General features: G+C 36.8%; 1 protein-coding gene across 1 annotated transcript in view; it reads right to left on the bottom strand.

The window, feature by feature from the left end:
- ctr9 (CTR9 homolog, Paf1/RNA polymerase II complex component) overlaps positions 1-27,024 on the bottom strand; it is an 85,318-nt gene extending 58,294 nt beyond the window's left edge. Inside the window, exons 1-13 of the mRNA XM_051923248.1 lie at positions 26,830-27,024; positions 26,226-26,324; positions 25,621-25,860; positions 24,892-25,009; positions 24,009-24,098; positions 22,735-22,991; positions 18,605-18,712; positions 18,057-18,293; positions 17,828-17,917; positions 10,960-11,088; positions 5,434-5,617; positions 4,103-4,191; positions 597-782 (exon numbers count right to left, since the gene is read on the bottom strand). Of these exons, the coding sequence (XP_051779208.1) occupies positions 597-782; positions 4,103-4,191; positions 5,434-5,617; positions 10,960-11,088; positions 17,828-17,917; positions 18,057-18,293; positions 18,605-18,712; positions 22,735-22,991; positions 24,009-24,098; positions 24,892-25,009; positions 25,621-25,860; positions 26,226-26,324; positions 26,830-26,874 (1,872 nt within the window). The 5' untranslated portion in view covers positions 26,875-27,024. The remainder of the gene's footprint in view (positions 1-596; positions 783-4,102; positions 4,192-5,433; positions 5,618-10,959; positions 11,089-17,827; positions 17,918-18,056; positions 18,294-18,604; positions 18,713-22,734; positions 22,992-24,008; positions 24,099-24,891; positions 25,010-25,620; positions 25,861-26,225; positions 26,325-26,829) is intronic.
- Between the last annotated feature and the right edge of the window lie 761 nt (positions 27,025-27,785).

Here is a 27,785-nt window from a genome sequence, read left to right as displayed (position 1 = left end):
CAGAGAAACCAAGGGTTCCATGAAATAAAATGAATAGAGAAGTTAACAAAGACATTAAGCTCCTTGACGATCTCCTTTTTAAAATGGCCAAATATCACAACATTGGTTACCTTTTTGCTTTATTCCTTCCTAAAAACAAAACAGAGACATTGCAAAACGGCGTATGTGTGTAAAATTAAGATGCAAATCAATAGTTTTAACATTTTTAAACTTGGAAAAAGAGCATATTTGGCAAGTTTTTAAGTTTTTCTATTTAAGTATGGACATGTTGTTGGATATGGTTCTATTGTAAGCTGCAAGACCAAAAAGTATTTTAAAAATAATAAATGTTTCATTTTATACAACAGTTTTATTTGGCAAATTAATATATACTATGAAGAACTTATCCTTTAAGCTACAGACTTTAGTTGGCTACATCGTTTCATTCTTCTATCTGGCTACAAATAGAAAATAGCTTAGAAATAAGATTTTCTCTTGACAAACCTGGTGCGGAGTGTTGAGAAAGCCCAAGATTATTCATTTTCAAATCTAAAACAGTAATGGGGCAGACGTAAAAATAAAAAATAATAAAAATAACCATGCAAAGGACCCGATACCTTTTCTCGATCCCTTGTAGGTTGGTGAAGGGTCTGAAGCCAGACATTTCCAAGAGCTAACATGGAATATGTATCATTCTGGGTGGAAGGCTGTTTGAGTATCCTTTCAAATTTTTTCTGTCCTGGTCCCCATTCTTGTTTTGCTAAATGAAGATTTCCTATTAATGACCAAGCATCTGGATGATCCTGTAGAAAATTAAAAGAAATACACCATTTTAATCACCACAGTGTACAATTTAATCTTCTGAAACATGCTCTGCAACATTTTAGCGGTTTTAACTTTCAACATTATTTTTTTTCCTCTACACACAAATACAAGTATCTGGAAATAACAGTTACAGCAATTATGGGTCTATAGTTTTTCAACAATTTTATTTTACTAATGAAAAACAGTATCAGTAAAAATGACATCGGTGTATTCATTTAAGTTTAAAATAATTAGAAACAACAAGCAACACCATACAATTATATACATTTAAAACAATCAAACTAGAAATATTAAATAAATTCATAAATTAAAAAATAGCACAAAAAGGAAAAAAATAGGTGATGTACAAGCTCCCCTTCATAACAGTATTTCAAAACAAGTAGTGACCTACTATCTATACCTGTTACTGATGTGGGTCATATGCAATTTCCTACTGCAGATTTACATGTTTATTCCTTCTTAACATTAAATTTATAAGTTACATTTTTACTTGACTAGAACAGAAGGGTAATGTTTGAAGAAAGATTGTGCTTCATATATTAAAATTCTCTTGATTGCTCCAGGCCTCAATTTCACTTATGGCAGGCTGGGGGTGTTGTATTGTGTTTGAAAAGAATTATATGATCATCATGGACTACCCAATTTATTCTATCATGTGCATATGCTATATTTTAAGCGGAATATAATTTACAGTAACTGAAAAGAAAATGTCTGAATAAATTAATACTAACAAATAACATTCCAACATTATTTCATCAGTGCAACTTTATTCAGTAAGTGCCAAGATTATTAATATTTTCATTTGCACAAACTAATTCATGTTACTTTTATAGCAATACATTTTTTAATTACTTTTGTCAACAGGTCTCTTTCAGGTTTGTGACACCTGCTGTTGTGAGATTTCTTTTCCAGGCATTAGCTGGATAACACTACTCATGGAAGAGTAATACTAAACTGCTAATTCAAATTAATTCCAACATCTAATGTTATTTTTTCATTTTCTCCAATTTAAAAAGGAATCTTTGTGAAATCAGACTTCTCAGATGAATAATCCATTATTTCAAATTTCCCATAAAACACCTTTGTTCGATTGCTTTCAAGGCACCACAAAAAATGATCTGACTTTATATTATAACTTCTGAGCTTTCTGTGGGTATTCTGGTTTTCCTTCAATATGCCAAAGACACGAAAGGTTGGACTATCTGATTACTCAGAATTGGCTCCATATGCATAAGCATGGATGTATAAGTATTGTGCCCTGTCCAAGGCAGGCTCCTGCCTTGTGCCCAGTGCACTGGATAAAACTGTTAAAAATGAATGGATGGCTAGACAGACGAATCAGGGTCATGTATGGTGCTATGTAAAAAGGCTGTTAATGTCTATCATTTTTAATTCAATCAAATGTGTGATGCAACATGGCAAGTTGAAATGGATACAACTCAGTTGATTGGCTATGTCAATTTCATAGTGGCTTAAAAGCTGAAATAATGAAAGTTACTTTTTTGCCTTCAAAAAACAGCCCAATTATTCTCAGTTCCTACTTTAAATTAAATTAAGTAGGATTTTTAAAATTACTGGCACAATGTCTGTAATCCCACACTGAAATTCAAACCAAGCCAAAGAAAACTTTGTCATCTCGACCACATACAAGTATACAGAGAGATGAAATGACAAAGTTCAGGGCTTTATCTGGGCAGTGTACACAAAAACAGTCAAAACCATAGAACATACTAATAATTAAGCAATATGCCAACTCAATTAACTGCAACAATTACACAGAAATCCATTTAATGCAACATCCAAAGTTCACAGCGCACTGACTGATCTTTTGACATAATAAAGTGACTTGTGCATACACTGAAGTGAAAGATCACGACCCAAGATGTTGTTAGGTTAGGATGGAAGGTCATGGAAGGACTGCATTGTACCAAGGTGTCTCACAGTCTAGAGCAGGGGTAGGCAACGTCGGTCCTGGAGTGCCACAGTATGTGCAGGTTTTTGTTCCAACCCAGTTCCTTAACGAGAACTCAATTATTGCTGATGAAGCACATATTGCTTAAGTGACATTTTAATGCTTCATTTTAGTGGTCTCGCTTGTTAAGGTTCTCCAACCTTAATTGCTTATTTCAATCTTAAACTGCTGCATTCAGTGTTTTAATTGCTCCTTATTAGCAATAAGATGTAAAAGACAAAGCAGCCAGCAGTTCTCCAGCTAGCTTTTTTCCAATTACATCTGTGTGTGTTCATCATGCACGGTTTGATTTAATAAAACACTTAATAGAAAAATGTGACAGACTGAAAATGATCTGTTTTAGGCTTCAAATCATTTGGATGATATCCTTGGAAAGGAAAAAAATCTACGATATAAAAGCCTTACATTGCACAGACTAACAAGCCATAAAATTAAATAAGGTCTGAGATTGGCAATGATTGGTTTCTAATTAAGCAATTAGGTTGAATGAAAACCTGTAGCCACTGCGGCTCACCAGGACTGACATTGCCTACCCCTGTTTTACATCTTATTGCTAATAAGGAGCAATTAAAACACTGAATGCAGCAGTTTAAGATTGAAATAAGCAATTAAGGTTGGAGAACCTTAACAAGCGAGACCACTAAAATGAAGCATTAAAATGTCACTTAAGCAATATGTGCTTCATCAGCAATAATTGAGTTCTCGTTAAAGAACCGGGTTGGAACAAAAACCTGCACATACTGTGGCACTCCAGGACTGACGTTGCCTACCCCTGGTCTAGAGGATAAAGCTATCACATAACTGGACAGACGATACAGTATTATCTTCTTCCAGATTGCAAAAGAATGAAAAAAATCTGTGAGAGAAGGGTTCTGCACAATGCAGCAGGCCTTGCAGAGGCATCACATGAAGAATGAGACTTTTAGAGAACAGAGAGGCACCTTGAAAATATTCTCTACTCTACTCAAATTCAAGCCAAGTATATTTTAAAAGCATGTACTCACAGTATGTGTCCAGATTTTTTAGAGCACAGAACATTCTTAAATTAGTTGGGCCCCAAAGATAATGAACTAAAAGAGTTAACCACTACAGTTTAATGTACCAGACTGTAAGGGCTAATGTAGTTTTATACATAAATATAACATGAAATATTTTATAATGGAAGAATGATATATTTACTCCAACTTGGTATATTTTATAAATGAAAGAAAAGTATATAAAGAACAGCAAAATTAGCAGTTAAAAAAATGTATTATTGTTTAGCTATTTAGAAATGTTTCGTTTTTGGCAACATACAAGTCTAAAACAGAAAATATACAGCTATACCTGGTTAATCTGAAGTGCTTCTTTAAACCAGTCTGAGGCTTCATAAAAATTTCCTTTATCTCTAGCCATTGCTCCAAGACGAAGATAACCTATGTGAAGCATATTCATATGTTGAAAATAAATGTGGAAATAATTGCTTGTTTATAAAATATCATAAAATAGTGGTCAATATTGACACCAAAATTAAGTTAAACAATTTTTAGAAATTAACAATGAAGACAAATAATCCATCTTGGAATATATTACTATCAAACCAATTAATGCAAAACTATTCTACGGTCGGGTTAATTCAAATTAGGACACAATGACAGACTTTTACAGTTTATCTTTAAAAAAAAAAATCAGTTTCTCTTTCTCAAAGTCTACAAGAGATCAGAGCTGTGTATCGATATTTACTTATTTGTTCGACAGGGGCATGAATGAGACCCAGTAGTGCTTCCAGAAACATTTCTGCTGAATGATTCAATAGCTGAACAGTACTCGGAGTTGGTGTGGCACAGTGGTTTTGCAGCATTATTCATAATGGCACTCAGTTTTGTATTCATGCTGTCCTTTACTACTACCTCCAGGGGGTCCAGAGTGCATTCGATAAATATGCCTGCCCTTTTAATTAGCATGGGCCTTTCTAGAAGTGATGTTACCAGACCAGCACACCTCAGCAGACAGAAATCTCACTGGCCATCACTGAGTCATAAAAAGTGTGATGGATACGACCACCCACTTAAAAGTAAGGCAGTCTCCTAAAAAACGAAAAGGAATCTACCTTATCGTTTCTTATTTAGTTCCTTCTGTGTTATAAGACCAGTCCAATCTGTCACTGATGTGGACCCTCAAGTACTTGGAGAAGTGCACCACCTCCACTCCTTAACAATAACTTGACAGAGGCTCTTGAATGCTTCAAAAGATCAATAACCAGTTCCTTGACTTTGTAGAGGTTAAGATGCAGACAATTCTCTCTGTAATAGCAAAAATCTCCCCTGACTACTATACTGTCTCGTCCCCCTTTATTATTGGAGGAAGAGGTACAGTGAGGTATAGAACAAATGATGCCTGCATTACAATCTACTTATTCAACAATATAAAATGTAAAAACACACATACATATTGAAAATATACTAATGATACTTCACTGGAACTTGCTTGCATGAATGTGAACTATATCCACATAGTTAATACACATTAAAAATTAACCTTCAGTAAAAAGGTTAACAAATCTTTAATCCCAACATTATGGAGCATTTTTTTCTTACAAATTAAAGAATGTAAGCAAAGATGTAAAAACAGTATGAAGTATTAATACAGTATATTTAAAAACAATGAAGCATACTTACAGTCTACATAGTTGGGATGCTCTCGCAAGATGTTTTTGTAAAGCTTTTCAGCTTCATGAAATTCATACATAGCTTCATAAAGTCTGGCCAAGTTATAGGATGTTGTGACAGAGATAGCATTGTAATAATGCTCATCATGTTCTCCTTCAGCTTTTGCACGTTCCAGGGAAGCCAAAAAGTATTTCTGTAATTAAAAACAGTAACTGAAAAGTATTATAGAGAGAAATAGACAAGAACCAATAAGAAGTCACTAAACTCAAAATATGAGCCCTAAGCATACGCTACTCATCCATTTGTTTTGCTGCTCAGCCATTTAAGTTGTTTACATATTCTCTTAGGCAGAGGGTTTCTGAGACCATTCTATTGGTTAAAAGCCCATAAGAGAGAGCTGTACCTGGTGTTATCTCCAATAAAGAACATCATCTACCAAATATCTCCCACTATGTAGAATGTCACCATCAAAAGATGGTTGGTGTCCCTTTCCCAATAGGTATACTGTATATAACCTTATTGTTATACTATATATTTAAATAGAACTTCTGAACAATAAAATTGCATTTCTCTTCATAATATGACAGCATATAGCTAAGTTATGAAAAGATATTGATGAGTAAACAAACAAAGAATGTTTTATAGAGGCCTGTGGAATTTTACAGAGGAATATCAGAAGCTGACCCCAGTTTATCTCTATGTGGCCTCTTACATACAGTACTTGAGAGAACATTTACATACATACTGAATATTCTTTTACATGATGTATACTTTGAAAATCATTTGCAAAATAGGTTGGACCTTGTGATTCAAGGATCTGTCTACTTGGAGTTTTGTTATCAACAATTAAATGTAAATTATTTTGAGAGTTTCCAGAGCTACTGCAGAAAACCTTAAGACACTGCAGCAGCGCTACTTAAATGGACTGCAAACCTCAGCAACCCCGGGAGTACAACGTCATTGGGCAGCTAAAGCTGCCGTAAGGTGAAATAAGATGAAGGAACTAGCTTTAAAAGTGGGCCATAAGAAGCAGTAAGGATCACAATTAGTAATGTGTTTTTGCTTCAACACTTTACTGCACAATTGGATAATTATACTTATTAGATTACAATTGTCTCTGGATTTATCTTCTTGTCTTGTACCTGCTTGCTTCTGTGATTTCATCTGGTTTGGAAATCACCTTCGTCTGGGGAGTGCTCCCAGCTTCAACAAATCTTAACATATCTGCATCACTGTATCACAAAATTTTACATAACTTTCAAGAGGCTGTTCACAGGGGATTTCATTTCATAACTACACCACTGTCATCTGCTTCTTTGAAACTGGACTGTGCTGCAAGTGGTTATAATTTTGTATAAGTAATATTAATTATTTTTCTCACCATAAATATACACACTATTATAAGAGATACATTTTGTAAAAGAATTACAGTTCAACAGAGGACTGCTAAACTATGCACTTTGACTGGGTGAAATCGTGTATCACTGTCTCGGAAGCCAGCCTCATACATGCAATTTGCTTGCTCAGTGATCATTTTATCTTGCGTTTTCCGCAACTTATTGCATCTTGCTTAGCGCGGTAGATTATACAGAGTAATCCTGGAAACAAATCGTATCTGTGGAGGTTCTGTGTTTTTAACTCTATCTAGTTAATCGGATAGGATAACTGTATAATCAACTCTTCATTATTACAGGACTAACCAAGCTGCACATTAACACTTGAATTACCAAAGCCTACAAAAAAAACTCCGGCCCACCTTAAATCCCTTTGCACCTCTCCATTAGCGTCTTTTGTCTTGTAAATGTGTCGATAAGCACAAGCAGCCTGCTATACCATTCACCCTAAACTCCCCCAACCGCCTCCGCCGCAGAAAGGGCAAGTAGTTCTCCCAGTTCAAGCCTTAATTATCTAGGACTGAACTACCTAGAGTTGTATAGGGTAAATAATTTCATGTGTGTTTCGTGTCTATAGTAAACACATCGTTAAAACAAACATTTTTCAAGTTTTAGTAATAAATGACAAAACATAGACATGAACTATATAATGTGTGAAGACTGACGTCTAAATATCAAAAACACTTTCACAAAAAGGTACAAGGATACTACGACAGCTTCCGTGGTGCAGCAGTAACAAACTGCCGACTTATAGTGCAGAGGTTGCGAGATCAAAACCAGCTCCCTCGCAAATTTGCCATTGCGAGTAGTGACCTGCTCTTATTGTTAATATTACACAATAAAAACATACATTTGATTTGTGTCTGTAACAGTCGGTGTAAAATTTATAGTACTTGTAAAATTTAGCGTTTTTTTTCCCCCACTTTTATTCTCTCAGTCATAATCACGATACAACACCCACCCCAGATCTGACACTGTTCGTTTTTATCTGAAACTGGGAATAACTGTAGATGTGAGTGGTGTTTTGAGACAATGGAACTGGAAATTCTCTGATCTGGGAGGGATACAAGCTGACACACAACGGTGGTGTAACATGCCTTTTTGGTATGTCATTGTCGCTTGATTTTTTTTTTTTTTTTGTTCAGTTTTATTGAGTGTTCCTGCTCACGCTGAATTAGTATGCACCTTATGGTCCATGATGTTAAAGCCGCACTGACAAAAAACAGAGACATAGGTGTATATGATATTTGGAATATTTTATGACCTGTATAGTACATTTCGGAAAACATTGTGGCACTGATGCAATATTATTCATATTCATTTGCATGCCTTCTTGCGGCTGTAATCAGTGACTGCATTTTCTTTCCCCCGATCTTGCCCAGTCTCCTCTTTTTGGTGCATGGTGATGTTTCTTTTGTACTCCAGGACATGCAGAGGAAAGAACAGTACAGGGGTCAGTTCCGCGCTATATGTAATCATCAAATTCAAATACTAACAGTTCCCACACACCCAAGGACTGTTCTTCCTACATTCACGACATGTGTACCTGTTGCAATGTACACACTTCTCTCTATGCAGTGGTTCCTATTATATTGAAGGGGCGCCTGACACTGACTGAGTTTGCTTTCCTGGGGGAAGTGGCAGTCTTGGAACAGAAGCTTGTTGATTTTGCATCCTCTTTCTATCGCCTTTTCTTGAAAGAAGCAACGACAAAGTTCCTCTGCAAGGCGAGCAAAGAACACTCTTTTTCTCATTGGACCAGTGCATACCTTGTACAGTACACATGCGTTGATCACCACCAGGTCAAGCATGTTGTAGTACACAGCAACCGGCCACCTGCATGTTACTGTTCACACTGAATAAGCTCACACCTTCTGTTGCAAGATGTCAATGCAGCACCAGGCGAAAAAAGACAGAGAAATATATGTGACATTTTGAAGAAATCATCTTATGACCTGAATAGTAGCAATCTGAAAACATTGTCGCACTTATGCAATATTATTTGAAAATGAACAGCGTCAGATCAGATGTAAATTTATGCTGGCACTGTTAATTAGGGTCAGATCGGGGTTAGTGTGAACGTGACAGAATAAAACTGGAAAAAAAAAAGCTAACTTTTACAAGTACCATAAATTTACAGATTGGGCGCAAATTTATGGTACTTGTAAAAGTTAGCTTTTTTTTTTCAGATAATCAAGGCTTAAACTGGGAAAACTTCTTGCCCTTTCTGCGGCGAAGGGGGATTGGTATAGCTGGCAGATTGCTGCTTATGCTTAGACACATTTACAAGACAAAAGACGCTGACGGAGAGGTGCGAAGGGATTTAAGGTGGGCCGGGTTTACAAGTTTTTTCGTAGGCTTTGGTAATTCTAGTGTTAATCAAGGTAACAATAAACAACACCACATTTAGAGTAAAGCAGAAATGGAGATTGGTTGTTGGGGAAAACAAATTACATATTAGAATACAGTATTCATCAATGCCTGGGTAAATATCTTCTGAAATATTATGTATTTAAGTAAACTTTTACTTTGCAGTATCCACTAAGCAGTTTAAATTAATCTATACTAATAAAAGGCAAAGCGCTCACTCACTCACTGACTGACTGACTCACTCATCACTAATTCTCCAACTTCCCGTGTAGGTGGAAGGCTGAAATTTGGCAGGCTCATTCCTTACAGCTTACTTACAAAAGTTAGGCAGGTTTCATTTCGAAATTCTATGCGTAATGATCATAACTGGGACCTCTTTTTTGTCCATATACTGTAATAGAGTGCACCTCCATGGCCGTGGGAGGCGGAGTTGCGTATCGCGTCATCACGCCACCCACGTAATCACGTGAACTGACTGTGAACGCAGTACGTACAAAACAAGGAAGAGCCCCAAAGAGCGCTGAAGAAAACATTCATTACACAATTGAGAAGGCAGCGAAACAATAAGAAGCGAGCGAGTGACGCATACAAGCATATTCATAAGTGCAGCTACTGCGGAAACAAAGCACGGTGTAAACCGTAAGTTTAAATTAAGTTTATAGAAATGCTCCCGCTGCCATTTGCAATACCATATTCGCGACTTACAAGTTTAATGAGAAGACACGAGGTATAAACGAGACTTTGGATCACTTTGTAACGGAGTTAAAATTGCTGTAGCAAGAAACGTTTAAGTGTCGGGTCTTAGCTAACATTAAATAAAGCCGTGGACATCGCAACATCACACAAGAGAGCGGCTCACGTGAACATATGAAGCGACTGACGCATACAGACATATTCATGTGTGCAGGTACTTCGGAAACAAAGAACCGTGTAAACCTAAAGTTTAAATTAAGTTCATAGACCTACAAAAGGTTGCCATTGATTTGAGGCAAGATTGCTTTTCTCCTGTACAACTATACGTTGCATTCTCAACAGTAAGCTTGCATGGCTTCGTCATATTACAACCGGAGTGCTGAACTGACAATGTGATATACAAACAGAACAATCGTAAGAACAGGATTAAATAAAAAGGCTGCTTCCGTTGGCAAAGCAACGAAAAAGGAAGACCTTATATGACGTTCGTTTATAAAACAGCGGAGAGGCTGTGTGAAGTCAGCTTCACAAAAAAACAGATCCTTAACAAATTTTTATTGGTATATTTTCACTCAATTTAAAAAGGTTTTCTTCTTAATAAAAATTTAAAAGCAGTACTTCGCCACTGCAAAGCACGGGGATGGATGGATGGATGGATAGATGTGTATGTATGTAGATATGTATATATATGTAGATATGTATATATATGTAGATATGTAAATATGTATATGTATATATATGTGTCTGTATGTGTATATATATATATATATATATATATATATATATATATATATATATATGTGTGTGTGTGTGTGTGTGTGTGTGTGTGTGTATGTATGTATGTGTGTATATGTATATATATGTTGATATATGTATATATATGCGGATGTGTATATGTATATATATATGTATATATGTAGATGTGTATATGTAGATATGTATATATAAGTATATATGTTTATGTATATATATGTTTACATAACCTCTTTAACACACTACTTCTCCGCTGCGAAGCGCGGGTATTTTGCTAGTAATTACTATAACAAAGGATTTGCAATTTTAAATAGACTCATTGTACCTTAGCTTCCCCTAGGTTTCCAAGCCTGAAATGAAGAGCGCCCAGATTATTCAGGATCTCAGGTGGTACATCTGCTTGAACCTTTTCTTGTAAAATTCTTGTAGCAGTTCCGTATGCAGAAAGTGCACCCTAAAGACAGAAAGAGAAAAAAAAAGTTAAAAGTAAAGTTAAAAGTCAAGGTTAACAACCCCAAACTAAAAAACTAATTTTGATTGTGCAAATATTTCATCATTTATCAGACAGGTAAAATACTGCATACAAAAGTCTGAGCACGCCGTCTGTTACATCATCACACACACTGGTAATGCATGAGCATGCGCAGGTTTTAGTTTTTTGCCTTATATGCTTAAGCACTGTACTTCCAGGAGACTGTACACTGTTGCATTTGTTTAATTATTTGTTAACCTCATGCGAGTCTATTTTCCTGTTAGTTCCATGAGAAATACAACACAATTTTTCTGTAAGTAATGGTAAAGTTTTACTAATGTTTTGAGGCAACCTTTTACATCTAAGTATGCTCAGTTTAATGTTTACAACTGTGTAAAGTGCGTTAAAAAATGTTTCTTTATTCATACTGTGCATCCGGAAAGTATTCACAGCGCATCACTTTTTCCACTTTTTGTTATATTACAGACTTATTCCAAAATGGATTAAATTCATTTTTTTCCTCAGAATTCTACACACAACACCCCATAATGACAACGTGAAAAAAAGTTTACTTGGTTTTTGCAAAGTTATTAAAAATAAAAAAAACTGAGAAATCACATGTACATAAGTATTCACAGCCTTTGCTCAACACTTTGTCGATGCACCTTTGGCAGCAATTACAGCCTCAAGTCTTTTTGAATATGATGCGACAAGCTTGGCACACCTATCCTTGGCCAGTTTCGCCCATTCCTCTTTGCAGCACCTCTCAAGCTCCATCTGCTTGGATGGGAAGCGTCAGTGCACAGCCATTTTAAGATCTCTCCAGAGATGTTCAATCGGATTCAAGTCTGGGCTCTGGCTGGGCACTCAAGGACATTCACAGAGTTGTCCTGAAGCCACTCCTTTGATATCTTGGCTGTGTGCTTAGGGTCGTTGTCCTGCTGAAAGATGAACCGTCACCCAGTCTGAGGTCAAGAGCGCTCTGGAGCAGGTTTTCATCCAGGATGTCTCTGTACATTGCTGCAGTCATCTTTACCTTTATCCTGACTAGTCTCCCAGTCCCTGCCACTGAAAAACATCCCCACGGCATGATGCTGCCACCACCATGCTTCACTGTAGGGATGGTATTGGCCTGGTGATGAGCGGTGCCTGGTTTCCTCCAAACGTGACGCCTGGCATTCACACCAAAGAGTTCAATCTTTGTCTCATCAGACCAGAGAATTTTCTCTCTCATGGTCTGAGAGTCCTTCAGGTGCCTTTTGGCAAACTCCAGGCGGTCTGCCATGTGCCTTTTACTAAGGAGTGGCTTCCGTCTGGCCACTCTGCCATACAGGCCTGATTGGTGGATTGCTGCAGAGATGGTTGTCCTTCTGGAAAGTTCTCTCTCCACAGAGGACCTCTGGAGCTCTGACAGAGTGACCATCGGGTTCTTGGTCACCTCCCTGACTAAGGCCCTTCTCCCAAGATCGCTCAGTTTAGATGGCCGGCCAGCTCTAGGAAGAGTCCTGGTGATTTCGAACTTCTTCCACTTACGGATGATGGAGGCCACTGTGCTCATTGGGACCTTCAAAGCAGCAGAATTTTTTCTGTAACCTTCCCCAGATTGGTGCCTCAAGACAATCCTGTCTCAGAGGTCTACAGACAATTCCTTTGACTTCATGCTTGGTTTGTGCTCTGACATGAACTGTCAACTGTAGGACCTTATATAGACAGGTGTGTGCCTTTCCAAATCATGTCCAATCAACTGAATTTACCACAGGTGGACTCCAATTAAACTGCAGAAACATCTCAAGGATGATCAGGGGAAACAGGATGCACCCGAGTTCAATTTTGAGCTTCATGGCAAAGACTGTGAATACTTATGTACATGTGCTTTCTCAATTTTTTTATTTTTAATAAATTTGCAAAAACCTCAAGTAAACTTTTTTCACGTTGTCATTATGGGGTGTTGTGTGTAGAATTCTGAGGAAAAAAATGAATTTAATCCATTTTGGAATAAGGCTGTAACATAACAAAATGTGGAAAAAGTGATGCGCTGTGAATACTTTCCAGATGCACTGTATATATGTACTTTTAGAAAATGGACATTGTAACCGCTGTTTAAGTAGTGTGCTGCATGTCTGTATGGCTTTAACGCATTTAGTAACTTCTTTTCAATATCTGCGCCAGAGATGGCATGTCATAGTGTTGTTAATTTCTGCCACCATCTACTGGCCCTCTTTGGTTATTACTGGTTTGTAGTATTCTGTAGGCATTTATTTTTGTGACAGTTATTTAATGCTACTGTATTTGTTCTATTTCAGAAAATACACACATCTGCAAATAATTAGCTTTCCAAGGCCATTGCAAGGAGTCCTTCTTTGAAAATGTTCAGCGTTTAATTGAGTCATTCTACTACAACTCTGATTGACACACATGCATTATTTAACATACAGCATGTATGAAAGTGTTAATTGATCAAGCAGCATTAAATGAGTATACAGTGATCCCTCGCTATATCGCGCTTCGCCTTTCGCGGCTTCACTCTATCGCGGATTTTATATGTAAGCATATTTAAATATATATCGCGGATTTTTTGCTGGTTCGCGGATTTCTGAGGACAATGGGTCTTTTAATTTCTAGTACATGCTTCCTCAGTTGGTTTGCCCAGTTGATTTCATACAAGGGATGCTATTGGCAGATGGCTGAGAATCTACCCAACTTACTTTTCTTTCTCTCTCTTGCGCTGACTTTCTGTGATCCTGACGTAGGGGGTGTGAGCAGGGGGGCTGTTCGCACACCTAGACGATACGGACGCTCGTCTAAAAATGCTGAAAGATTATCTTCACGTTGCTACCTTCTGTGTGCAGCTGCTTCGTGAAGCGACATGCAGCACGGTGCTTCGCATACTTAAAAGCTCAAAGGGCACGTATTGATTTTTGACTTTGTTTTTCTCTGTCTCTCTCTCTCTCTCCCTGCTCTTGACGGAGGGGGTGTGAGCTGCCGCCTTCAACAGCTTTGTGCTTCGCATACTTAAAAGCCAAACATCCCTATTGATTTGTTTGCTTTCCTCTCTGTTTCTGACATGCTCTGCTCCTGACGTGCACTCCTTTTGAAGAGGAAGATATGTTTGCATTCTTTTAATTGTGAGACAGAACTGTCATCTCTGTCTTGTCATGGAGCACAGTTTAAACTTTTGAAAAAGAGACAAATGTTTGTTTGCAGTGTTTGAATAACGTTCCTGTTTCTCTACAACCTCCTGTGTTTCTGCGCAAATCTGTGACCCAAGCATGACAATATAAAAATAACCATATAAACATATGGTTTCTACTTCGCGGATTTTCTTATTTCGCGGGTGGCTCTGGAACGCAACCCCCGCGATGGAGGAGGGATTACTGTAGTAATCTTTTACACTTACAGGATGACTCATCAGTTTCCTTTTTCTCAGTTTATTACTCCGCTTTCTTCAATGTAAAGGGAAATATTCCAGCCCTCTCTCTCTGGTAAAGTTTGCCTTACTGCTCTCGGTTTACAGGAAGTTTGTAGCAAAAATGTGCTCAATCAACTTTACCTTGCGTAAAGGAGCACAACAACTAAATTACCATAAAGCTTAGGAAAGCAGATGCTGAAAAAAAAATCATTTTCTGTAGCTGTATTCTGTCAAAGTATAAATCATTTTAAACAGAATTATTTACAATAGGCCTGAACCTATTTTTGCTGCATGTATGTTTGAATTCAGGTTACCTCAAAATCTAACAGATGCATTAGACACTGTTTATTAATTACAAACATCTTGTTGGCAATCAAGTACAAAAAGTACACTCTTTTTCAATGTACCTAAAGTAAAAGGAAAGCATCTGTTTTGTAATGATGCATGAACTTTGAAAACTATTTGACATACACTAAGAAACACTTGTTTCTTTTTACAGAAACAGACAGGCTGGGAAACTTTCTCATTAGCCTTGCTCATATTAAATAAATATTAGCCAGTGACTTAAGGAAAACATACTGTCAAATTTGCAACAACAACTGGCTGATATGCATTTAAGGACAAAGAAAGTATCATGCTATCAGCACATGTTAAATGGACATTGATTAAAAACCTCAGTCACCTTGTGATGTTCTAACTCAGGGGTTCCCAAACTTTTCAGCACACGACCCCCAAAATAACCGTGCCAGTGACTCGTGACCCCCACTATCCTCGGAAGTGGTTAAAATATACAAATGTTGCGCGCAACGGTGCACATGCGCCAATAGGCCTATCCAAACATGAGAATGACAACACGAAAGAACACAATGGTCTAACAACCATATAAATTTTTTTAATAGTAATTTACTCATTTGTTTAATTTCAACAAAATATCTTATCCAAACAAGAGCATGACAACAAAAAAGAACATAATGCTCTAACAACCATATAACTTTTTTCATCCACCTCAGAAAACATATCAATCCTTCCTATTTCAACTCGCTCAGTCCAGCGCTCAAGTTTTCTCTTGAATGCGTGGATTTTATCATTTAGCGAAATTATGTGTGTGTTCTCACCTTGAAATGACATATTAATTCCATTCAGTTTTTCAAATATGCAAGCCAAATACTACGCTAGCCTTGTTAACCAGTCAGGATCAGTGAGGTGATCAGCGAGCTGGGACCCATGCTCCATCAGAAATGAGCGCACTTCGTCCCGCAGCTCAAACAGGCGGCAGAGCACATTCCCTCGCGAAAGCCACCTGACTTCTATATGGAAAAGCAAGCACTCATGCTCCGATCGCAGTTCGTTACAGAGTGGCAAACAGTCTGATATTGAGTGGATGCGCTTTTATATTGTTGACCATTTTTATCGAAGTCTCAAGAACACGTTTAAGTTCTGGGTCAAGTGTTTTGCTCGCAAGAGCTTCTCCGTGTATAATACAATGCGTGAATTTTACGTGAGGCGCCACTTGTAAGACTCTTGCTTCAAGACCTTTCTTTTTCCCCAGCATCGCTCCAGCACCTTCTGTACACACACCGACGCACTCGCTCCAAGACAGTCTGATGGCTTTTTAATTTGCATGTTTTTTTTAAATGTAACTATTAACTACTAGTTTTTATCTTTTGTTAGTTATGGATAAAATGTTATTTCTAAAAAATTAATTTCTAAAAAGTTTTTAAAAAGTATTTGATTTCTTGGAAATCATCTCGCGACCCCCCCCCCCCCCCCCCCAATGTCTCACGACCCCCACTTTGGGAACCACTGTTCTAACTGACCCTAAAAATCACTAAAATAAGAATGTCACCTTTAAAAAAAAATTGAACACAAAATTTGGCCCACACAAACTGAGAGGGCAAGGTGAATAAAATTGTGTAAAAAATGATGAGCTTACTTACTTCAAAGCTATTTTGAACATTAGTGGACTAGGGATTTCAGAACTCTTATTGGATAACAACCCACAAGTCACAAATTTGTTTACCTTCACAATGAAAATACTTGATCAAGTAATCATTATGGCTTAGAGTGGTAAATTTATATGCAATTAAAAGAGACTAATGCTTTTTTTGCAAAATGAATACAACCTTAGTTATTTACAGACAACCAAACCCCAGACCCACCCCAAGCCTGCTGAGTTCCAATAAAGCACATGGGCTGATGCTGGACTGTATTGTGAATAAATTAAACAGTGTGCTGTGTCGCAAAGTCATGTCCTGCCTGTCTGTGTCAGGGATAGGGTGGCAGTACATTCCCTTGGGTCTAATATACCTATAATACACACACACACACACAAAAAAAGTAGCCTTATTGTCAGGAGTCACCTATGGGAACAATTTAATTGGGGGGGTGGGCAGGGAAGGAATGCTAGTATTTTTCCACAAAATATCAATAAGGTCAAAGGACACAAAAACTAGGCAAAAAAAGATAGCATGCAAATTTTCAAAAACATTTGGTTTACATAATATTATTTGTTGAAAATTCTCAACCACACTTAGAACACAGTTTGAAATCTCATCTAGTCATCAACCAGGATTTCTATGTGAGTAATGCAACTCAATGAATTCTCCACTTTTTGAATAATTGGTTCTGTCCCTTAGTACCGTCACAATTACCACAGGAAAGCAACCACAAACCCATGTAAACATGATGCACAAAGTACAGTTAGCCAAGATTCATAAAAAAACATTAAGAAACAAACCACTGTCACAAAATAACAATTTTCTAATTTTACTAACTTCTAAATTAGCATAATCTGAAAAGTACTGAACAGATTGATAATATCTAAACAAAACCTTGACCAGATTTTTAGGTGTTTAGAAAGGGTCTCTAACATAATTCTACCTAAACAAGTATGTGTAACCTTCATCAAAAGGGATTTTAATATTATATACTCAAGGCACATTGGCCATAAGGACAGACCAACAAAAGTAGTGATAGTGGAACTGCCTCAAAAGTACCATACCATTTACTTGTCTGGTAGGAAAGGAATATACTCATTTGTATTTCTTATTAAAGAAATTGGGCTATTTATTTGAATTCATAGAGGCGGCACGGTGGCGCAGTGGTAGCGCTGCTGCCTCGCAGTAAGGAGACCTGGGTTCTCTTCCCAGGTCCTCCCTGCGTGGAGTTTGCATGTTCTCCCCGTGTCTGCATGGGTTTCCTCCCACAGTCCAAAGACATGGGGAACAAACACTTACTTGCAAGTCTGTCACATACCAGTACCAACAGCACTAATATTCCCATACCATTTTCGAAATAAATAGTGTATAATACCTGAATGTCTGTCTGTTCAAGAATTTGTGCTAGCTCAATCCAAGCTTCAACATCATCCGGATATTGCTCAGTTACTTTTTTCAGATGACCCTAGAAACAGGAAAGATACATCGAAAACAAATGGAGGCTTTACTTAACCGATTTGCCTGGAGATTTCTACATTATTTTTTTTATTTTAAGGAACAGCAGAAAAAAAAAAATCAAATATTTCTAAGATAGCACAAAATACCTTTGCAATATCTCTTTTTTCCTGATCTTCAGATGCAGCATACAAAGACCCCAGTATCTTCATAGTTTCATAATTATTAGGGTATGCCTTCAGGACTTTTTCGAAGCATTGTGCTGCATTCTCCTTATCTCTTCTATAAACGTACATTTGTCCCAGCCCAAAGAAAGGCAAAACAAAAGTAGAGGAGGCAAACTGAGTTGCCTGATAGTAGTATTGAAAAGCTTGGTCATAGTCCTCCTAAATAAAAATGAACTTTGTAAAACCAACTAGGAATTATTGCAATTATTACATTATAAGACTAAAAATTAACACATATCTGTATTAAATCACTCCACAGACAAATCAATACTTGCACTAATATTTAAGGACTAATATTATGATAAAATTCATATTTCCTATGTGTAACCATAATGAAATCCCTTTAAGGTGTATAGAGATTAAAAAAAAATAATCTACTAACATACTTGACTTAAGAAGAGGCAACACCACCCTAGTTATAAAACCCTGAGAATAACTTAGTGTCGCATTAACAAATATTTTTAACTTACCTGGACATGAAAAGAGCGTGCCAGTTGGTAACAACTTTCTGCTTGCATCGCTTCCACCTCAGTGTTATGAAAAGCATGCAGTGCCAAATGCTGTACTTTACTGTAATCCTAAAAATAAGCATTTTCAAGATAGGTTATTAATGCAATGTTAAAAAAGCAAGTAAACAGGCTGGCAGTGGAGAACTTTATACTAGCTTTTCTCCTGCTTCAGATTATGTATTAAAACTGCCAAAATATGACTGACTATGTATGCCAGATAGAATGCTCAAAAGACAGCAAAAAAAAATATCTGGAAAAAATAACCTTACAAAACCCTAATCATTGAACACCTTTTAAATGTCATCTACAGTACATGTCTTAACTATGCAGGGTAACCATGATTAATAAAGAAAATGCTTCGGACATCACCACATTGAACTCTGTCTATCTTTCACAGATTAAGATACTCTGCAGTGTAAACCCCATTGCATATTGACTATCCCTAATCTGAAATTTCAAAATCTGAAACTTTTTGAGAGCTGACAGGACGCTACAAGTGGGAAAAATACCACACCAGAGATTTCTAATGATAATTGGATTTGAGTGTGGAAATATGCTTACGCCAAAACATGGATATAAAAATATATGCTGATTTAAAATATATTTTGTTCTTTCATAGGGGTTGGGTGATTTTGGGTCACCCATGAAGCTTAGAGCAGCACCAAGCAACTTATACACGATTAATTATCTGGGGGTGGTGAGGGGGAAATCTCCCATGAATCATCAAGCCAAGTAAGGAAACAATGCATGGGGGGCCTGGAGATATTTAGCTACCCCTTTAAAGCACAGAGCGCCAGTAAGCAACGAAGCACAGTTGATGAATTTTGTACCCAGTGAAATCACACAATTACACCAGTGTTCAAAAATGCTGTGTGGCATCATTAAAATTATAGACAACTAGTTAATGGAATGTTACTGCTTATGGTTAACATAACAAAAGCAGCTTCTTCTTGCTAAGTGCCCTAATTGCAATAGGAGCTCAGTAAAATTGCTCCAATTGCGTTAGGAAAACTATTTTTATTTTGGCAATATTCTTACGTTAGTAAAAACATGTTTTATGTATACCAATATACCAGTGGAACCTCGGTTCACGAACGTCTCGGTACACGTACAAATCGGTTTACGACCAAAAAGTTCGCCAAACTTTTGCCTCGGTTCACGACCACACACTCGGTATACGAATACGCCAGGTTCCCTTTCGGTTTGTACATGTTCAGTCTCTCTCTGTGCATTTCCTGTGCAGCGAGCAAGAGAGCAAGAGAGAGAGAGCGCGACACACACACGCACACAGGCAGCGCTGGAGAGAGAGCCGCGCACACACACAGGCAGCGCTGGAGAGAGAGCCGCGCACACACACAGGCAGCGCTGGAGAGAGAGCCGCGCACACACACAGGAAGCACTGGAGAGAGAGCCGCGCGCACACACACAGGCAGCGCTGGAGAGAGAGCCGCGCACACACACAGGCAGCGCTGGAGAGAGAGCCGCGCACACACACACAGGCAGCGCTGGAGAGAGAGAGCCGCACACACACACAGGCAGCGAGAGAGAGACACACACACAGGCAGCGCCAGAGAGAGACAGACGCGCGCACACACACACACAGGCAGCGCGAGAGGCTCTAGAGAGACACACACACAGGCACTCCAGGCTCGCAAAAGAGGGAGAGAGAGAGAGAGCGAGCGAGCGAGCGGACGCACAAGGTAGAGAAGGCTTGTTTTTGTTTTCAGTTCTGTTTACAGTGATCGGTTCGTAGCCTGCATTGTTCAAATGTTACTTTTCTTGGTGGTTTATTAAATTACGGATTTTTCAAATGTTCATTTTTTCCCCTGTGCTTAAAACTCATTAAAAAAAAAAAAAAAGTGTTTTTAGCAAGCGGTTCCTAGCACTACAGCATGAACTATTGCAGTGTTAGTTTTCTCTGTTGTTCAAGGTTTTCTCAGTGTTATTCAATGTTTTTACATTTAGTTTACTATTACGCTTTGTATTCTATGGTATAATTAACTATATTTGTGCTTAAAAATTAAAAAAAATAGATATATTTACATACAGTTTGTACGGTCTGAAATGGATTAATTGTATTTACATACAATCCTATGGGGGAAATTGCTTCGGTTCATTATCAAATCGGTTTATGACCAGAGTTTTGGAACGAATTATGGTCATGAACCGAGGTTCCACTGTATATGAAAACTGAATGTAGGGACTTGGTTGGTTAATGACTTCCAGCACAGAGTGCATGATGGAGGGAAGATTAGCCAAGATATTCCTGACCGGTGAGACAGTTCCTTGAGAAATGACAACAGGTAGCCTATACAAACTGACAAAAAACACAGCACTGACCTTCTTAAAAGGGAACCAAAATACAGTCTACATAGCACATTCATCACTTTTCAGCTTTGCTTTTTGTCACATCAATGCACATAATAAAACTGTAATGGCTCGCTGATATGAATCATACAGTATGTCCGAGTCACTGTTTAACTGTTTTCGCTGCATTTCCCTACTTGATCAAGGGTGTCCCCATTATTTATATGAAAAAGTTTCAAAATTCAAAAATATCTGGAAAAACTCCTGGTCCCAAGTATCCTGAATTAAGTCCACGTCACGTTAAATGACGATTTTCATTTACATAATCTTCACCAACTGAAGGCGGGGAGCAGCACACCATGAAGAGGATTGTGACACACTTAATGATTGAGACAAACTAGTCTGCAGCTCGCACTGCTAAAATCGAACAGTTCTGATTTTCTCCTTGGTTGGAGAAACAGGCTCCATATGTAGGATTGCCACCAACCAATGAATGCTCATCTAGAAGTACAATACATGGAATGTAGCAATGAGGAATAATTGACACACATGTTTTAAACCTCACAAACAGAAGAGAAGCCCACAAGTCACATATCTTGTGTTTTATGTACTAAAACAAAAATGGAGGGAAAAAGAAAAGGGCAGAAACTGTGGCTGAATGTACCACAGCTATTAACCCTTTGCAAAGTGCTGGTATAGCGTGGAATTTTGGTGTTCTATAACACTAGCATATCTTTTGAAACACACATTACAAAAACTATCTGAAACATTTTTTTTTTAATAAAAAAACAAACAAAAAAAAACAAAAAACATTCAAGCCGTTTTCCAAATATGTAACATACTGAGAAATTAATTCATGTGTTTACTTCTAGTAGGATTAACTACTGCAATGTATGACTCATTAGCTATTCTAAATCATTCTTTAGGCAGCTTTCAGTTAAGAAAATACAAACATAACTCCAGTTTTCAAGTCCTTACACTGGCTCCCAGTTAGGCTTTGGGCTGATTTCAAAATCCTTTTAACTTATAAAGCCTTTAATGGCCAAGGCCCTGCTTACTTATCTGAACTTGTTACTTACAAACTAGAGTACACACTGAGATCTCAAGACGCTGGCCTACTTAAAATTCCAATAATGAAAAAAATAACAGTGGAAGGTTGAGGTTTTAGTTATGAATCTGTGTGTTTTAATAAATCTGTATTTATAGGTGTACCAGTTCTGCATTTAGTAATTAGTATAATCTATACTTGTATTTTAACAGAGAAAATTTTCAGTGTTATGCATTTGCACTCAGTGAAGAGCACTATACCAGAAATAAGTTGTATAGCACCAGCTCCATCAGGCAGCATGGGGGCTGTGGACCTCACAAACAGAATAGAAGACAGTCTGTCTAATGTCACTGAAAATTATGTTCAAATGATTGCCACCTTTGTTTTATGATTAATTTGTCATTTGAGTATACCTGGAACTTCCAAAAGCATAGAGGTTTAAATGTTTACGAAAATATTAACTTTTGAGATTTTTCTTCTTCAGTTAAATGTCTACAGAAAACTGTTTATTTTCACTTTGGAAATATACTGGTACAGCATAAGAGTTCACATTACAAATGCTAAATGGATACATTTGTGTACAAATCTTTTGTCATGCAGAAAATTATGATGACTTTCAAGGGGAATGAATACTTTTGCATAGAACTGTATCGATTAAAAAAAAAAAAAACTGCAAAAGGTGACAGAGGTGTCAGATTAAAGTTTTATGAAACCACAAAATAAGAAATCTTCATACCTTTTTAAAAAAGAAATGGTTTGCCAAATGATTTAGGACCATTGGATTACTAGGATCAATTGTATATGCTCTTGAAAGGAGCTGAACACCATTTTTAATGGAATCGGCTTCTTTGTTATTCAGTTCCAGAACAGCCAGTCCAACCAATGCACCCACACATTTGGGATTGAGCTCCAGAGCTCTGCTAAAAGCAAGCCGTGCTTTTTCCAATTTGTTTAGTTTTACAAAACAGTGGCCCATACCTAATCGCACCTCAGCTGTAAGGGGGGAGAAGAAAAAAAAAAAAAAAAAGATTGATAAGGTAGAAGTTTTAAAACTGTTAGAGAATGTTTAAAAAAACATTTTAGCATCATTAAATGCACATCAGTAAAAGAAAAAACAGTAGATTTGACAGACTTATACAATTTACAAAAATGTACTGACAAAACTAATTTAAATTAACAAATATATTTTAATCTCTTTTCTTGAATTAAACATGCTAAAGTATTAGTAGTTTACAGAAATTCATTAAAAAAAATTCATAGAGATACTAAGAAAAAGAATTGGCTTGCTATTAAGATTTTTTTTGCTGGATTTTATACTTGTACAGAATTTCATCAGGAGGGAAGAATGGAGAAGCAAATAAAATTATTTTGTCAGAAAGCCACTCACATTGACTGAACAGACACGAAGGAGTTTTAAGAACTTAAGTGGACAAAGGATACATCGTCAGCATGGATCTCACATTATACAAAATGAATGCCACTAAGAAACAAAACTAATACAAGACATTTGACAATTAATCAAGATGCTGCTTTCTAAAAGATCTTGCAATTATTGTGAACATGAAATTCAACTGTAAAGTACAACATTGAATCAATTTTAAATGAAGGCTAGAAGACATAGTCCTAGTTTTTTAAAATAAAAAAGGGAAACATGCATAGCACAATGTTCATTTGAAATATTTCTCTAAATTCTGATATATATCTGTCTTCCTCCGGTCAGAGGCAACACCCTCACAACTGAAGTTGAACACAAAGCCTTGCAGTTACTTTAGTAACACATACTAAAAAAAAAAAAAAAACCAACAACAAGTGGATTTGTTTACTGTCCAACATGCTGGAACTAGAAAAACCTACTGTAACCATTCACTGGCAGATGAAATACAAAAGCAGATCTTAATTGACACCCATAGACCATCGGATTTTTATGTTATTCACAGACACAGTAGAGTCAGATTAATTTGTATCACAACAGCCTAAAAATAAAAACATTTGATAAATTTCTCTCCTTACCTGGGCAACCAGGATTGGTACGAAGTGCTTTTTTATAGTATGCCAGAGCGCCTCTATAGTCTTTCTTGTTAAAGGAGATGCAAGCCTTTCCTAAGAATTTCAAAGATAATTAGTTAAAATTGACTATAGTCCCTACACAAATATCACAAACTAAAGTACATTAGATTTTCAGGGCTGAATCATTAGTATTTTAAGGACAGGACACACAAAGTAAAATACAAAAATATATTATGAATATTGTATTGCCAAACAACTCAGGTCATGGTCTAATTATATGCCACTGAGGCTTAAATTCTTAAAGAATAATTGTTAAAGTATTAAAATATATTGTCGGGTTATGGCAATTTATACCTCATAAGTATCGAATTCTCTATTGTAAACTTCCAGTATGAAACCTATTACTTTCAAACGAATATTTTCTGAAGGCAAACGATGACAGTGACACAGTAGCAGTAATGCCTATGTAACATGAGATTAGTCAAAATAAATAGCATGGTAAATCAGTTTTGATTGCAGCACTGGGCTTTGGTTCCACCAGGCTATTACTATGCAACCATTAATACAGTAAACAAAGAATCATATACCTTGCTATAAAGTGCATTATATGTCAAAGACAAGTCTTATTCTCCTATTAATACTTATGTACCATTTTACTTAAATGTGCAACTTAGGGGAAAAAAAAAACTGCCAGTCCTATAATAAAAAATGCAAAAAGACCACAAATGTAACTTTAGCATTTTTATAGAAAAAATGTCAAGTTACTAACATTACTTACAATTTGACTTTTGGTAGTAACACAAGCTGTGCAAAAATGGGTTATTACTGCTAGTATGACTATAGCATGGTTTGCCTCAATCATGAAAAGACATTTTTAAATACTAACCCAAAAGAGCTGGAATATTATTTGTTGATTGGTTAAGTACAAAATGGAACTGGGCATCAGCTTGGTCCATCTTATCACCTTCCAGTAAACAAAAACAGGCACGTCCCAACAAATGGTTCTGGAAGAAAAAAAAATGCAATTTACTCCAGTTTTTTTTTCCTTATACTTTATTAAAAAATCCATTTATTTGCATTCCTACCTTATAACTGAATAAATCAACAACTGACTCATATCAAAGAACAAACTGCATTAAAATAAAATACTCCACCCTTTCGAAAAGAGAAAAGTAGAGTTTCTCAAAAACATACTTGTATAATCAATATTTACTAATAACTAATGGACATGCATTCCCAGGTCAGTTAATTATTAAATAACTTGTTGAACAGACTTGTTCCACATTAACTACAATTGAAGCTTCAGATATTCTAGATTAAATCATCAATACAACATTAGTGTCATTTTAAAAACATTCACACCCTGACATTCTTTCAGATATACTCGACACCTTGAGTACCTAACACCACATCCAGATATGTTAACATCAAATATCAATATCTATTTAGAATTATCTTTAAATAAGCCAAAGAGAAGTACTGAACCACCAAGATAACACAATGAGCTTAATATTTTTTAACATTATTGTCCTGCATTAACAGAACTCATGAAAAAACCATAAGAAACAAAGAAAATCATGCAATATAAAATGTGTAATCTAAAAATCTGACTTACTTGGTCATACATAATAATTTTGTCAGCCATTGTATACAACAAGGTGGCTTGCGTAATGAGCTCCTTCTTGGCATCTTTATTTTTTTCCTTCCTGGCCTGTTGTACATAATAAGCAGCCAAGGTGTCTAAGCAGGTCATCTGATCTTTTTCATGGTCTCGGTAGTCTAAGTTGCCATCTATTCTTGCAGCTTCCAGCAACTTCACAAAGTCTTCCGTCTTCCCTTGTTTATAATACTCCAGCTGCATTGTTATTTTTTTAATTGGGAAACAATATTACGTCATATTAACTGTGTTCTGAACTTTAAGAACATCACAGCAGCTACAAACAAGCAACATTTGGTATCAGTTATATTAAAGAAATACTTTTATTATATATACTGTTAAAGAACTTTGTTTTACTACAAAGTACTATTATTAACAACATTGCTGTCCAATGGAATGGAATTGCTTTCAAGGAAGCAGTCCCTAAACTTTCAGATACTACTAAAGTGCTGTAGTCAATAAACATTGTTCTAAGGTTCTAATTAACTGGACTGAAGATCAGTCGCAAATGACAAACTATTTAAAAAAAAAAAAAAAAAAGCAATTCCTAATACAGTACTAACAGCCAAAGCGATCCATATATGAAGTTGAGTGTGTTCTTGCTTCAGGATGCTAATGACTTCATCTCCTTCAGGCAGCTGATCAAAGTCAAGTTCAATGACCTACAAAAAGAATTGAGAGATTTTTGTTGTTGCTGTTGAAAAAATGATTTTTCACTTTGATAATGAACTGCTGATTACTTGCGCATACATTTAATGAAACCAGCAAAAGAAAAGTCCAAGTCTCCTCATACGCGCCAAGATAATGGGGCAGTACTTTAAAACAATTGCACGAAGACACTGCGTATATAACGGAGTAAAACTGCAGTTACGTGGAAACCAAGCCCAAAATGCGGACTTACAGAAGAGGTAATATGCAGCACCAATACATTACAAAAAGAAGCAAAATATTACAAAGTCAACGACATACCCAAACTCAAGATTCGTATGCAACAGTAATTTATAAAATGAAGTTCTTGATTGTGCCAACAATTAACATTGGGCACATGAACTCATGAGGGCTAACAATCACGAACCACAAAAAAAAAAATCACTGAATGTGAAAAACACTTTTCCGAGTGCCATCTAACTTTACTTTTAAAGAAGGAACCCAAACTACATCACTTACCTCGTCGGTGTCCCGAAGGGGAATTTCTATAGAGCCCCGAGACATAGTGACGGTATGAACGCCCCCAACACAGACTCATACAACAAGCGAGTTCTGTTTCTGCTCAGAGATAATCTGAATTACGACTACACGCTCCACTATGCCACTTGCCCGTTCTGTTGATCTTCTCGAGCGATAAATAGAACTGCATCCGCTTTCAAATGTTATTGCAGACGATAACATCCGGGTCGCAAAGAATTGCGGTCATTGGAAGGGGAGTTTCACGTGAAATTTACGCGAATATAATATTTGCATACACGCATTCGGATTCGTCAATAGAGCTGCCTGATAGTTAAATAAACTAAACTGCCTATCATGTTGGATTACGAAAGTGATGAACGTTGTTGCGTGGAATTTGTAGTCCAACATCCAGTGTTGCTGTTAGTCTTACTTTGCAGTCTTTCTTTTTAAGTGGATTTTACTCGATCCCTTTGCATGTGAAATACTGAAAAATGCATCACATAAAGATATCAGATAGCCATTCTGCAGTGATGCAGAGTATAACTGGAATCTTATTTCATAAAGGATTGCAATTTGTAGGTTGCGAAAGTTTGCCAGTTGCATCATAGCGTTTCCTGTTAAATCAACGTGTTTAATTTTACGGCAGCAGACATTCTTATGATTGTAGACTTTATTTAGCTACTGGGATTTTTAATTGGCTATATGAAGTATGCACGTTCTACCCATGTACAGTATGTGACCGTATTCTTCTCACATCCCAAAAAAGATTCTGGACTTGTAAACACCTCGTCATTTTGCTGTCGTTCTCTCTTTCATTTAGTCATTAATTCAACATTAAACACTCTTGGAAACCAAATACAAATGGGACATCTGGTTGTATTTTGTATATTGGTTGAAACTTTTTTTTTTGTTTCACATAGTATATACACACTGGTAAGGTGGTACAAAGTTAGCTG

This window comes from Erpetoichthys calabaricus, chromosome 2 (assembly GCF_900747795.2).
Source record: "Erpetoichthys calabaricus chromosome 2, fErpCal1.3, whole genome shotgun sequence".
In the NCBI taxonomy this organism is placed as follows: Eukaryota; Metazoa; Chordata; class Cladistia; order Polypteriformes; family Polypteridae; genus Erpetoichthys; species Erpetoichthys calabaricus.
The sequence above is the reverse complement of the archived record's forward strand: the minus strand, read 5'-3'. Positions and strand labels throughout refer to the sequence as shown.